The sequence below is a fragment of the Rhamphochromis sp. 'chilingali' genome (genome assembly GCF_963969265.1).
Source record: "Rhamphochromis sp. 'chilingali' genome assembly, chromosome: 1".
In the NCBI taxonomy this organism is placed as follows: domain Eukaryota; kingdom Metazoa; phylum Chordata; class Actinopteri; order Cichliformes; family Cichlidae; genus Rhamphochromis; species Rhamphochromis sp. 'chilingali'.
In genome coordinates this window covers 2712170-2727195 of record NC_137929.1, presented here as the reverse complement: position 1 = coordinate 2727195, position 15026 = coordinate 2712170, and the positions used below count along the sequence as shown (strand labels likewise).

Genomic DNA, 15026 nt, shown 5'->3' with positions numbered 1-15026 from the left:
GTAAAAACACCACAGAAGTGAATCATCAAAGTTTCCATGTGAGCTGATGATGCTGCTGCAGAGTTTCTGTGAACCTCCTGTGACCCCGCCTCCTCATACAGAGACATCTGATTGCTCTTCAAACTGCATCACGTGGACACATGTGATTGTGTGTTGTAGTATTGATCCCAATGCTGGTATCAGTCCTGGATCAATAACACTGGATGGATGCGTTCAGCATGGAGCCCCTGAGCTGTGTTACAGACAAACATGGAAACTGACAGGTCTGTGTCATTCACAGTCTGTAACACTTCTAAACAACAGAGGCTGACCCAAGTGCCTCAGAGCCAGGCACGCTCACATCACAGCTCTCTGAATAAGCCAGTTTCAAAATAAGAGCTGAAAGCTGTGTTTGCTTGTGTTAGCTTATTATTGTGGAGACTAACATTCAGTGATCATGTGTTCAGACTCATAATGATTACTCTCAGAAATCCTGATCTTTGTATTTACTGTGTGTTGGATCAATAACTGAGATTCATGGTATCACACAGCTGTGCTGCTGCTGATGTCAGCACATCTGGAACAATACGAGGTATCTGCTAGCAGACTGAGCAGGACGTGAGACCTGTGGACTGTTTAAAGCTGTCCCTCCACAGCTCACTCAGACCTGATCCACACCTCAGTGATATTCTCTGACTTCCTCAGTAGAGACAGAAACCATTCAGATCTGGGACCATCAGCTGACTGATGATGTCACACAGACTGTGTTTTTCAGGAACAGTGATTCTGATGTGAGCCTGCTAGCTGACAGCAGACCTGATGAAAGCACATGTTCACATCTGTGAGGACAGACTGGACTCTTTGACTGCACCTTGGTTCTCCTCAGAGGTCTGTACAGGAGCATGTCCACCCCCACTGAAGATCTCAGTCACTGTGAAACATAGAAAGCTGCTTGTGTGGCCTCTGCCTCACATGTAGATACAGCTACAGGTTTCTCTGTCAGTCAGACTGAAACAGTGTCCTGATGCTGCATCATTCAGCTCTGTGCCCCAGTCAGCATCACTGGGAGCTACCAGTGTTTCTGCCCTTTTCCTGTAACACTACACTCAGCACAGGCTCAGCTGGTATCCAGTGTTGGACTTTGGCTTCAGCTGCTGTGATAGATCCTCTAACATAGATCAGCTCTGCTACATGTTGTTAGATAAGTGCAGCTGCTGTCATGTCCTGATGTTTCTCTGGCTCAGCAGCTTCTCCATCAGAGGTTCACATGGAGCTGATCCAGTATCTCCAGTAACTGTGTTCTGTGCCTCACTGGTTCATCCTTCTGTCTGTGTGACGTCAGTCAGATGTTGAAGTTAAACTCTGTAATCTTCACTGTGTCACAGAGTTCAGTGAGTCCCGTTATTCACAGTATCAATCAGATCATCAGAGAACAGCTGATCAGCAATCAGTGGTGCCAACAGCGCCTCCTGTGGTGAGAGGATGCAATAATGCAATGTAGCATTTTTCCACTCAACACTTGCAGTCATGGAAACTGTCTGTTGGATCTGTGTGACGTTGCTTTCTTGGTTAGAGTTCCTCACAAATGTCCAGATGATTCTTCTAATGAGGCGTCGACCATGTTTGCAGCTCTTTGGAAGAAAACGTCGCCCTTTGCCATCCTTACTTTTCTTTGACTTCTTCAAATGCAGCTGAACTCCAGCTGGTATTTTCTTGGACTTTGCAGCTGTTTCTGGTCATCAGTTCATTCCTGCAAACCTCTGAAGCTGAACAACAATGATGCTGCATTGCTGGCTGATCCCAAAAGGTTGATTCTGTTCATCTGGACGTTTTCAGAAACGTTTGCTCACTGATCAGGTGACTTCTTCAGTCTCAGCTGACTGCAGCTTTACAACCTTACAAACAGCACATTTGCACAATGACTGAAAGCAGCAGCACCTGATATATATGATACTAATATAATACATATACATATATAATCCATACTAATGATGAAAGAACTGAGCTCACAGTCCATTGTTCATTCAGTGAACTACTCAGTTTATTTTGGGCCTCAGAAATGCTCACTCTGTTTGTACATCACTGTCAGCAATAGACTCATTCTGCTGTGTGGACAGGAACACATGTGACATCACTTCCTGTTTGTTTGTGACTGAAGAAGTTTACAAGGAATCATTTAGAAGAGTTTCAAACATCAACTGATTGAATCCATGAATCTGAAAACATGTTTGTGAGTGAAAGAGACAGACATGTACAGACTGAACTATCTGTTCAACAGTCAGAGTGTTTCTGTAACAGGAGACACTCTTTACACTCCACTCAGCACAGGGACACTGAGGAACCAGACCAGACCATAAACCCAGGATAAAGAGTTTGAGTGAATGTGGTGTTGAAGGTGTGGAGGTGGATCAGAGTGTCAGAGGAGACTCTGTAGAAGGACAGAGTGCCAGCAGGACAGTCCACATACACTGCTGCTCTGTTAGAGACAGAGGAGGAGGAGATGGATGTTAGTCTGTTATTGTGCCTGACAGAACGAGGACCATCATCAGAGCAGCTCAGACTCCAGGACTGATCATTGTTTCCAAACACACAGTCTCTGCCTCCTTTCCTTCTGATGCTTCTGTAACTCACTGATATATAAACTCTTCCTCTCCACTCGACCTCCCAGTAACAGCGACCAGTCAGACCATTTCTACACAGCAGGTGAGGATAAAAACCATCAAATCTGTCTGGATGATCAGGATATGACTGAACCTCCTCCACACAATGTGCCTCAATGTTATTGATATTATTATTAACATTGTTATATAATAATAAAACCTTTATAATAAAACCACTAAAAACCTTTGTTCTCATGGTCCAATCATGAGTGAACTCCCCGATGAAGCCTTGTGTGCTAAAACATGTCAGAGTTTTAAAGGTTAAACATGAGTTTCCAAAACGTTTTGCTGGAGAACAATGAACTATTTGACTGAGTTTCAATCATTTACAGACGAGCAAAACCAGGACAGAGAAAAAAGGACAAAACTGACTCAGTAAAAAACAAAAGAAGATCCCATGTAGATCTGTATTATGTAGAAGTTCAGCCCAGCAACCAGTTCAGTTCAACACAAGTTTAAATGATTCTATCTGAACTCTGTGGAGCCTGATCTCAAGCTTTTTGAGTCTGACACAGAAACCAGAGGATCTTTCTGTGTCTTCAGATTCACTGTGATCCAGTGATGGGAGTGATTTCAGCCCTGAGTGATCGCGCTGATGTTTGCACAGAGCAGACAATGAGGTGAATGTTTGGGCACATTGGTAACAGTGAAACAGTTTATTAGTAACGTGGGATCGTTTGTGTTCAGAGTATGAACTGAGATTCCTGAAGCTCTTGTCACACTGGTCACAGCTGTAGTTTCCTTCCATGTGTGCACGTTCATGAATGTTACGATTACCTGAATGTGAGAAGCTTCTCTCACAGTGTCTGCACTTGTGTGGTTTCTCTCCTGTGTGGACTCGTTTGTGTGATTTAAGGTCCCTTGCAGTGGTGAAGGATGACCCACACTGATCACAGAGGTGCTTTTTAACCCCACTGTGAATCAGTTCATGTCGTTTTAAATCACTTGGTGTGGTGAAGCTTCTCCCACATTCTTTGCAGTATTTCAGTTTGTCTCCAGTGTGTCTATGTTGATGTACTTTTAGGGTCTTTTGCCGACTGAAAGTTTTTCCACAGAGGTCACAATGAAAGTCTTTCCCACCACCACAGTGATGACAGGGTTGAGAACTGGATCCATCTGTGTCGCTCTGCTTCTAAACAAAGACACAAAGACAGTGTAAGTCAGTCCTTCAACATTTGTATCCTGAACGTCGCCTGAAATAAAGAGCATCTCTGCAGACGTCCAACTACATTTGACTGTTTCAGTTAACACACTCAGTTTACTGGGCTGCAATAACTACAATACTACCACCATAATACTACAGTAATACTAAAATCATAACTGAAAGGAAAATCTGAATAATCACTCAGAGCTGCTTTTCCATGCAGTAGAATTGCTAACATGCTAACACAGTTTAATGAGCAGAGTTGTTCCAAACAGTCAGGCTAAAATGACAAGATAACAATATAAATACTAGGGGTGCAACGATACTCGCATCGATATTGAACCGTTCGATACAGTGCTTTTGGTTCGTACGCATATGTATCGAACAATACAAAATTTGTAATTTATTTTATCAACTTTCCGTCTGACGATGCTGTCTGTGTTGAGCGCTCAGAGAATCTGCTTTCGACTACTCCGCCTAGGCTGCACTGTCGAACGCAGATCCACTGAGCGTTCAACACAGACAGCATTGCCAGAATGAAGAGTGCAGGGAGACAGAAGTTAAGCTCTCCTTGCAACATGGCAAATTGAACCTCCCCCACCCTCATTCAGATCTGGCGTTTGGAAAGTAAGTGACGGAAGTGACGAGTAAGGTAAGCGACCCATGTTGTAGGTGACGTCAGACGCCGGAGAATTGGCGGAAAAAAAAAAAAAAGCAAATGGTAGCATAGAGTTTAACAAAGGTTTTTCAAGCTTCAGTATTACCAAATATACTAATCAATTGTCATATAACTAACAACATCTGTTCTATCATCTCTAACACCCTGGAGGACAACGGGGGGTGTTTAGACGCTCTCAAAGATTACATCGACCGCTGTTTTCAAGATTTAGTAATGAAGAAGGCCCTCAGTGCATCCTCCCCGACCAAAATTGAGACGCCGTCATCGAAGAGATGTCGCCCGGCAGACTCCCCCGGTACAACATTGCCCGCCGGCAAAGACATCGTAGACATCCTGGAGTCAATCGACAAGCGATTATCCAGTTTCAATGCGAGGCTGTCCCTGGTGGAGATTTTACACCGGGAATTTAAATCTCTGAGAGAATCCCTGGAATTCAGCCAGCAGCAGGTGGAAACGCTTGCCGCTGAAAATACCACTCTACGGGAGTTGGTCAAATCTCTCACCGATAACGTGACCCAGCTGAACATTGAAAATAAAAAAATAAAAGAGTCCGTTATCGATCTACAAGCCCGTAGCATGAGAGATAGTCTTGTGTTTTCTGGTATTCCAGAATCTGCCGGAGAGGACGCGGAGGCAACGGTGAACAGCTTCATTAAAATCCACCTGAAGCTGCCGGAGGACACCGTAAAGAACATCGACTTCCATAGAGTACATCGCTTGGGGGACGTGAGGTCGCGGACCGGGAGACCACGGCCTATTGTGGCCAAATTCGGTCAATTCAAACAGAAGGAACAGGTGAAGAGTTGCGGCAGAGAGCTGAAAGGAACGGACTTCAGCGTGAACGACCAGTTCCCCAAAGAGATCCTGGAACGATGCAAGGTCCTGTTCCCAGTTCGACGTAGCTTCATCCAGAAAGGCTCCAGTGCTGTCATCGCCGTGGACGGACAGCTCTACCAACCCCGGCACCACACCGTGGTTATATTGACTCTCTTTCTTGGCTCTCGGTGAAGGCGGTCGCACTTTTCTCCTCTCCTCCTTCCCCTTATCTTCCCTGCTTAGCCTCTTGTGTCCTGTCTTGTCTCGTGTGCACTATTTTTCCCTCGAACAGTCTCTCACTGTCGTTCTCTAAAACCTAACAGAGAATTATGGATTTGATCAACTGGTCTCTGAATGCTATTGACACCCTCTTCTCAACGAGAAGTCTGGGCTCGGGAGAGCCCGAGTGCCCTGGAGGGACTTTCCCTGCCGGATACACGATGGATGGGTGGCAGACCTGGAGGATCTTGTGCCTGGCGGGACTGTCTATCGAGGACGCTGAGGATATTTACCTATTCGGAACCATGATAACAGGGTTCTTGCTGATCGGAGCTGGCTTGGCCCTGACTTATCGGAGAAATAAGAGAGCGGAATCAGCTGTTCAAACCCCCCCTAAGCTGACCGCTGGAATTGAAGCGATGGGACGAGGCGCGGCCTCCCACACCGAACGCAGCATGGTTAACACCTTGGAGACGCTTACAGCTGCCGTGAAGACTCAAACTAACACCATTGAGCGTATGATGGGATACATCAGAGAGGGGCCTGCTCACAATAACACCCTTGAGCGAAAGTTGGATAACATCGCAGAACGGTTCACTGCAGCTGTGGGGTCTCAGAACCAAAAGAACGAGAACACCACGGAACAGAAGCTTGATACCATCATGGGGAGGCTCGCGGCTCTCCAACGGGAAATCGAGGCCCCAGTGTCAGAGTGCTAAATTCGCTGCTCGCATAAAGGAGAAATCAACAATATTCTACATTTGGACACCACGGCGCCAGCTGCTCAGGCCCAAGGCTGGAGCCCACCAAAACAACTCCCTGATAACGACTGTGTGATGACTATTCTTCCCATCCCATGAAGGACACCCTGGATCGGCTGGAGGACTGTTTACTTAGCCTGATAGGCCGAAGGACACTGTCTCAGCTGAACTATGGACACGCACACACATACACTTACACTGATAAGCACGCACTCATCCCCCCTCCCTTCCCAACGCCTTCGATGCTTGTTTCCTGCGAGGGAACACGGCGGGTCTGCGTGCCGCGCTGGAATGGTAGCGCTGTGCGGGGCGGCTGCTGTGTTCGCTTCGGATTACCCCTCACCCCCCTCCCACCCCTGTGGCTTGTCATGTCTTCACAATGTTGTGCTGTGGACATTTATGTGCTTTTTGTGCAGAGGAGTTTTTTTGTTTCCTGTTCTCATGCTGTCCTACCATGGAATCATAGCATGAGTAGGGGTCTCTTTTTTTCCTCTTGTACTTTCCCCACTGTAGTGTATATTTCAATGTTTTTCTGATTCTACCAATCTCCGACCTGTATCCCCATGTAATGTTTGTGTTATATATGTACGGTCGGGGGGGGGGGGGGGGGGGGGGGGGGGGTGTCCCATTTCACTGCAGGGCAACCTGCATGTGACGAATAAAAGCTTGATTGATTGATTGATTCCAGATAAGAACCCGCTACACTCTTTTCTTATTCATTCACACTTTCTCCTCTAAAATGGGTTTAACCTAGTAATATCAGTAGGATGTCATAGCAGATATAACACCGTCACCCTCCGTCATTACTTTAATTGGAATGTTTCTGTTTCGTTTCCTTTTTTTGTTGTTGCTCACAGTTCATGTGGTTTCTTTCTTTCTCTTGTCTTTCACTGCTGTGTTCACCTACTTCCCCACTCACCTACAAACAACACCCTCTATTTCTCCATATTTTCACACCACGATCACGCAAACACATCCGCTCAACGGCAGCACATTCACAACAGCCTCACAGCACGCACAGACTTGCAGGACACATAAGCAAGCCACGCTTGTTCATATTAGTGAATATTCACACACATAGTCAGACTTATGGAGCCTCTCACCACACTTTTTCTCTCTCTCTTTCTATTTACAAACAAGGGATGTTTCCACACTCTCTCCACCTGTCTAAACGAAACACCCAGCGTACATCATTAGACATACACACACAATTATGGGCATGCTGAGGTTTGTCACATGGAATGTAAATGGAGCTGGCACCAGAGGAAAGAGGTTAAAGATATTTAACCAGCTTAAAAAACTACAGGCAGATGTTGTTTTATTACAAGAAACTCACAGACCTGTCACAGGTTTAAACGAACTTAAAACACCTGAGTTTCCTAACGTGTTTGCAGCCTGTTATAATTCTAGACAACGGGGAGTAGCAATTTTAATACATAAAAATGTTAATTTTACAGTACTCGATACAGTTATAGATCCAGAGGGTAGATTTCTAATTATTAAACTATCAATATTGAACAAAAAACTATGTATTGTAAGTATATATGGTCCAAATGTTGATGAACCCTCATTCTTCCACGGATTTTTTAGTACACTCTCTGAACACCTCGATTGCGCACTCATTCTTGGCGGTGACCTCAACCTTGGACTAAATGAAGAAATGGATAGGCTCAACACAACAGGAACTCAGCGCAATTGGCAATCCACAAATATAATCAAACAGTATATGAGCGACTTTGGCCTTCGCGATGCATGGCGCTCCCTTCCCCCCAACAGTAAGGAATATACTTTTTTCTTGCATGTTCATCACTCTTACTCTCGTCTGGATTATTTTTTGGTCAGCAGCTCACTGCTGAGCGACATTTCAGACACTGAGATTCATCCTATAGCTGTCAGCGATCATGCTTCTGTATCTTTAACACTAATGCACAAGAATAATACTACGCCAAGTAAAAACTGGAGATTTAATACATCACTGCTTAAAGATGAAGACTTTATTAAATATTTTAAAAAGGAATGGACTTCATATTTAGACTTTAATGACACTCCCGGAATATCTGCTTCTGTTCTATGGGAAGCAGGGAAAGCTGTGATGAGAGGTAAAATAATTTCTTTCTCATCACACAAAAAGAAAGAAGAAAACAAATATATTCAGGAATTAGAAAAAACCATCAAATCACTAGAAGAAGCCTACGCGTGCGACCAAGATCAGGAAACATTGAACAAAATACGCAAGACAAAACTAGAATTAAATGAAACTATTAATAAAAAAAAAAAAAACACACAATTCCTTATACAAAGACTTCGCTTGCAGAATTTTGAACACAGTAACAAATCAGGTCGATTTCTAGCTAACCAGTTAAAAATAAAGAAAGAAAAAAACAACTATATGTGCTGCTAAAGATTTATCGGGGAACACAATATATGACCCTGGAAGAATAAACAACATTTTTAGGGATTTCTATGAAACTTTATACTCACCACAAATAAACCCATCTAAAAATGAAATTGACCTGTTTCTTGACAACTTTACTCTTCCAAAATTACTAGACAGTCAAGCAATGGAACTGGATTCGCCACTGACGCCAAGTGAATTCCAGGAAGCCCTGATAAGTATGCCCAATAATAAGGCTCCAGGTCCAGACGGCTTCCCTGCAGAATTCTACAAAGAATTCTGGACAATTCTGGCACCAGTATTCCACGGAATGTTGCAGGAAATCGAGGAAAATGGCAGACTACCACCAAACATGAATTCTGCCAACATTAGTCTCCTGCTAAAACCAGGCAAAGACCCTTTATTTCCCTCAAGCTATCGTCCAATTTCTCTTTTAAATGTAGACCTTAAAATAATCTGCAAAGCTCTCTCAAAGAGATTAGAGAAAATAACCCCCCTCTTAATTCATCCTGACCAAACTGGTTTCATAAAAGGTCGGCACTCCTCAACAAACACTCGTAGATTACTTAATTTAATAGACTACTCATACAATAAAAACATCGAAACCATAATATTATCTCTAGATGCAGAAAAAGCATTTGACAGAGTTAACTGGAAATTTTTATTCGCAACTTTACACAAATTTGGTTTTGGAAACTCTTTCATAAACTGGATAAGAATATTATACAATTCCCCAACAGCTCGTATCAGAACAAATGACCAGACATCCTCCAGCTTCTGTCTCCTGAGGGGCACCAGACAGGGATGCCCACTCTCTCCTTCACTTTTTGCAATTTTTATCGAACCTCTAGCAGCAGCATTTAGACAGGCTACAACAATTAAGGGCATAAAATGTAAGAACATAGAACATAAAATCAGTCTCTATGCGGATGATGTGTTGCTTTTTCTGCAAAACACACAAACCAACCTCTCTGAGGTAATTACTCTAATAAACTGGTTTTCAAGAGTTTCAGATTATTCAATTAACTGGCCAAAATCTACAGTTCTCCCCATTAACTGCTCCTTCCATAATACTTCCTCTGCCCCACTGCAATCCGGAACTATTAAATATTTAGGTATTAATGTTTCTCCTAAGCTTTCAGACTTAACTAAATTAAACCACATCCCACTTCTAAAGAAAGTAGAAGGCGATCTGACTAGATGGAAATCGTTACCCATATCACTCATGGGAAGGGTCGCCACTATAAAAATGATGATCTTGCCAAAAATAAATTACTTATTTTTGATTATCCCTAACAAACCATCACAAGATTGGTTCAGATCTCTGGATTCATATATTTCCAAATTCCTTTGGAAAGATAAACCCCCGCATATCAGCTTAAAAATGCTACAAAAAAAGGGATAGAGGAGGATTAGAACTGCCTAATTTTCACCAATACTTCTTAGCCAACAGGCTTCAGTTCATCTCGGAATTGTTAAAACATACCTTCTTAGATGAGCCCTGGCTAGATGTTGAACAGGCACTATGCAAGGATCTAGAGATTTCAGACCTACCATTTATTAGCTCAAACATCAAAAGACATGAATGCTTTAAAAGTATCAACATCAGCTTTTCTCTGACAGCATGGTGGGAGTTTCTAAAAATAACAAAGTCTTCATTAATCCCATGCAAACGTACACCTATCTGGAATAACCCTGACATATTACAAAACAATAATATGATTAATTTCCCAGAATGGAGTTGTAAAGGAATTAAACACTTAGAACATACATTAGAGGGAACAGAATTTATTCCATTTGACAGACTAGTTGCACAATATGGGATCAACAAGAAAAGATTTTTAGAATATCAACAAATTAAATCCATAGTAAAAAAGAAATTTAACATCAGTCAAGTTGAATTACAAACACCACCAAGTGCGGCACATTTCCTTACTCTTAAATCCCCCAAATTATTATCTAAAATATACAGAACACTTTCTAAATTAGATGAATCAATATCACTTCCTATTGCAAAGTGGGAAGCAGATTTATCAGTCAGTTTAGACCAAAACTTCTGGTCTCAGGTATGCTTAAAAACCTTTAAATTGATTAAAAATCCCAGTCTGCAATTAATACAATACAAAATACTACATAGAGTGCAGTTTACAGGTCATCGGATGTTCAAGATAGGCTTTACATCTTCCAACAACTGCTCACACTGTCAAGGCAATACACCAGACAATTACATTCACGCTCTTTGGTTCTGTCCACCAGTGCAGAAGTTTTGGCGCGAGATATGTGAAGACTTATCAAAATGTCTGAAATGTAACATTCCAACTTCCCCCTTAGTGTGTTTGTTGGGCAGCTTAGATAATGTCACTTCAGAAAAGAATATAGCCCATATGGTTTTCACTGCCCTATGTATAGCCAAGAAAACTGTCCTCATGAACTGGAAAAATAAAAACAATCTTAATTCTAACCAATATAGAAATTATCTATTAGATTACATTAGTCTTGATACAGCCTCGGCCACCACATCAGATCAATTGCTCTGGGCTCCTTTGATCAGCTCCATCACCTAGTGGGGGTGGGGGGTCATAGTTTGGTCCCGCCTTCACTGTTGTGATTGGTGTGGGGGTAGGGACAGGCTTAGGGCGTCGGGGGGTTCCCCGGAGGCATCTTCCTTGGGGGGCTCAACCCGGGGTAGCGGTCATGTCTGGTTGGGGGCTCTTCTGGCTCTCAGGTGACTGTTTCCTCGTGGCTGCGTGCAGCGGGGCTAAGGGAGGGTCTTTGCTGACGGACGTGGGTTACTGACCTGGTAGCCTGGCTGCCCCTGGGTGGGTCCGGGATGGGCGTGAGGTTCTGGGGGCGCTCCGTCTCTGGGCTGGGGCCCTGGCCGGGCCCCTTGGATCCTGGTTGGTGTGTTGCCGGGGTTGAGGGCGGGTGGGTGCATGGGGGCCCATCCCTGGCGCAGGGTGCCGCCGGTGCGTCGAGCCACCTGGGGGGCTCTTCAACTGGTGGGGGAGATTGTCACACCTTGCAGGAGCTTTCCTCTCCTCAGGAACTCTCTGCAGGAGGGGGAGATACAGGAGAGGTGGAGGAATATCTCAGCCTGGGTGTCTATTGTCTCATGTAGTCTGGAAGATGAGTGGATGGTGGGGTGGGTGCAGTTTTCTCTGTGGTGGGGTTGGGTGGACTGTCCCGGGGCTGGGGGGCGCTGCTGCGCTGGGTCCTGGTCTGGATGGGCCTGGGCCCCCTTTCCCTGGCGGGTCGCGGAGTATGGGAGTGCCTACTGGGGTCAGCGGGGGAGCTGGCCCCAGGGAGGGGTCACCTGCCCCTCCCTTCCTTCGCTCCCCATCTCCAGCTGCCTCCCTCTTCCCGCTCCACCACAACCACCCACACATGCAGGGCCTTGGAGTAGGGGTATGTCACCAGGGTGCAGAGGAGGCTACCCCCCACCCCTCTGTCCCCTTCTGGCTGCCTCTGCCTCAATTTTATCCCACATCTTAGACAATCACATTACTCACACTCTCATTACACATACATATAGGATCTTGGGGGTGGGCACGATACACGGAGTCTAAATTACCATCAGGGTTGTACACCTCACCCCTGGCGTCGTTGCCCACCTCTCAATTTTAAATACACGTGCGACATTGAGGGCTAGCAGGAGGGACTATGCGCTTACCTGCTGCTCTCTGGCAGGTAGCTCCATGCCCTCCTGGGTTTTAAATGCACCTTAGAACACACATGCATCAACACTACAAAGATGCGGGTGGAGGGAGGCTTGGAGTCTTCTCTCACCCCCATTCTCTGCGGCCTGCTGGAGCGGGGGGGGCTAGGAGGAGTTGGCCGTCCGACTGCAGTCTGGAGTGTGGGGCCTCCCTGCTGCTACGGAGTTAGGGCGGTCTGCCTCTCCCCACCACAGGGAAAAGGGTAACACCACCTGGGTCTGGGTGCAGTTCCCCCCTCCAGGGGCAAGGGTACCTAGACCTGGTTCGTAGAGTACGCTTGGGGAGTGTGTACAGCGTCTCTTTATGTCCCAACCACATTGGTTGAGTGTGGAGTAAGTGCATATGAGAGCATGAGGGTGGGAATGGATGTTTGTGTCTGTGTGTTCCTGTATGTCTGTGTCTATATTAGAGATGGACCGATCCGATATTACGTATCGGTATCGGTCCGATACTGACCTAAATTACTGGATCGGATATCGGAGAAAAATAAAAAATGTAATCCGATCCATTAAATATCACGAAAGCACCTCACAAAACTTGCAACACGCCGTAACTCACCTCAGAACGTTAGCACGTCGGAGCAGTGTGCATCACGTGATAGAGCGGCTGTGGCATGCGGGACCTGTGGTGGTCTGGATAGCATTTGGAGCTTTGCTAGCAACCCGGCATTTCATCTCCGACAAAGTTATCCCGAGAGAAGTAAAGCAAGTGTGTAAGTCCATCTCTGAATGTTTGTAAAGCATTCCTGCGTTAAGCTTAACAAGCGACTGCCTCTTCTTGCTGCTACTTCAATCATGAAACTGCTTAATGATCAGCTGATCGGCTTTTCTGTCGCGAGTCCGTCTCTCTGGTTTGTTTTTGGCCCACTTTGTACCAGAAAGAGGAAACCAGCGGCTGAACAACAGCAGCACGTTTAAGCTTGATCAGCTGTTGTTAGAATGTATTTAATATTACTTTCTACTCGAGGATCTTTTTCTACATAGCTGACGGCTGGTAACTGTGCAGGGGCGGATCTAGCAAAGTTTAGCCAGGGGGGCATTAACTGGGAAAAGGGGGCACAAAGACATACTTTTCTTTCTTATTCTCATTTAAAATGTCTAGCTTTTAATAAATAATTATCTGACACCCAAAGTTTTAATTTGATGCAAAATGAATAGAAGTCCATTACTGTATATAGTAACTATTAAGTCTAATATATATACCCTAGTAAGCTATAGTACTTTTTCCTTTGGGAAGGTACCATCTGTGCAGTCTGCAATTCTGTTGAAGAAAGATGTTGAATCTATTTAATATTTCTTGAAAAATAATTGATTTCTGTGCATTTTTTTCACACTGCATCAAATTAAGGTTGATTACGTCGATTAAGCATCATGAGGTGGAGCGTGAGGGGTGGTTCCCCATTTTTTATTTATTTATTTTTGTTGTTGCTGGGAGTTGGAACCCTATTAGTTAGGTTGCTTAATATTTATGCTAAGTACTCTTTCAAATACCAGAATAGGGAGGATGGTGTAGGTTTAAGTTTATTAGATTGATCAGTATTGCTGAACTATGAAATAATTTTTTTTGCATACAGGTATAACAGAATAGCTTTAGTGTAGTTGTTGTTTTAAACTTGAGTATGAACTTATACAAAATGCAGCAAGATATTTAAAAAACAGTTTTGTTGATTAAAAAACACTATATCGGATTCATATCGGTATCGGCAGATAACCAAATTTATGATATCGGTATCGGTATCGGACATAAAAAAGTGGTATCGTGCCATCTCTAGTCTATATGTCAGGTTGGGTATCAGACGCCACATCTCTGGGGACATCTCAGGCCCTCCAAGGTTTGGAGGCCTATCTCCACCACCACCATTTTCCCTGCCGGTGGCGGACTCCCTCAGGTGTCGGTGCATTGGTGGTTCTTTGTGTTTGGGGGTGGGCATCCGGGTACACACCGGCTCACTCCTTGGCGGCCGCTTATCGGGGCCTGGAGCCTGGGGCTCGCTCGGGCCACTTCGAAGGTGGGGTGCCCCTGGCCTCTCAGCCTGGGGCTCGGTCACTCAGGCACGGCTGGCTGCCGGCGGAGCTCACGGGCGCGTCACTGCAACTCCCCCTGGCTTCTGCTCCGCGGCTGCTGAGTGAGCCCTCATCTGGGACTCTCCTCAGCTCTTACTGGGACAGTGGCGCGGCTGCCCCTCTGTTGGTCTTCCTTGGTCTCTTGTGCTCTGGGAGCCTCTGGATGTCTGGAGGTTTGATCTCCTCCATACCTGCTTCATACCCTGGAGGACAGGGCTGTGGCTCCCCACACTCCCTAGCAGATCGTTACATGGAGAAACCTTTGGAATGCAAGCATGCTGATCCACACAGGTATGCACACAGGTGTACACACGGATATTCACAGACGCGGACTACAGCTTTCTTGGCTGCTGCCTCAAAGCACATTGTGCGCTGTTTATCTTGCGTGCTGCACAATATCGTTTATTATTTAGTAACTATTGATATCTATGGCTAGCTAGTTTATTGTGATTGTGCTGTTTTTTTTATTATATTGCTCTTTGTTGTTTGCTTTCTCTTCTGTTTTTTTTCCCTCCATACAGGTGACCCAGGTGTTTTATTTGTTTGTGTTTTTTTTTTTCTTTCTTCCACCCCTTCTCACCGTCTCTTCTCCCC

At 44.8% G+C, this 15026-nt stretch overlaps 1 protein-coding gene across 3 annotated transcripts in view; it reads right to left on the bottom strand.

Moving 5' to 3' along the window:
- Positions 1-2494: 2494 nt before the first annotated feature.
- Positions 2495-15026, bottom strand: part of LOC308397796 (uncharacterized protein) — a 39984-nt gene continuing 27452 nt past the window's right edge. The window contains exon 4 of one of the 3 annotated variants that reach the window (XM_080883916.1): positions 2495-3771. In XM_080883916.1, coding sequence (XP_080740042.1) covers positions 3079-3771 — 693 coding nt within the window. In that variant the 3' untranslated portion in view covers positions 2495-3078. Of the gene's footprint in view, positions 3772-9762; positions 11704-15026 lie in introns of those variants that run through there. The other 2 variants (XM_080883917.1, XM_080883918.1) reach the window with 2 other exon arrangements.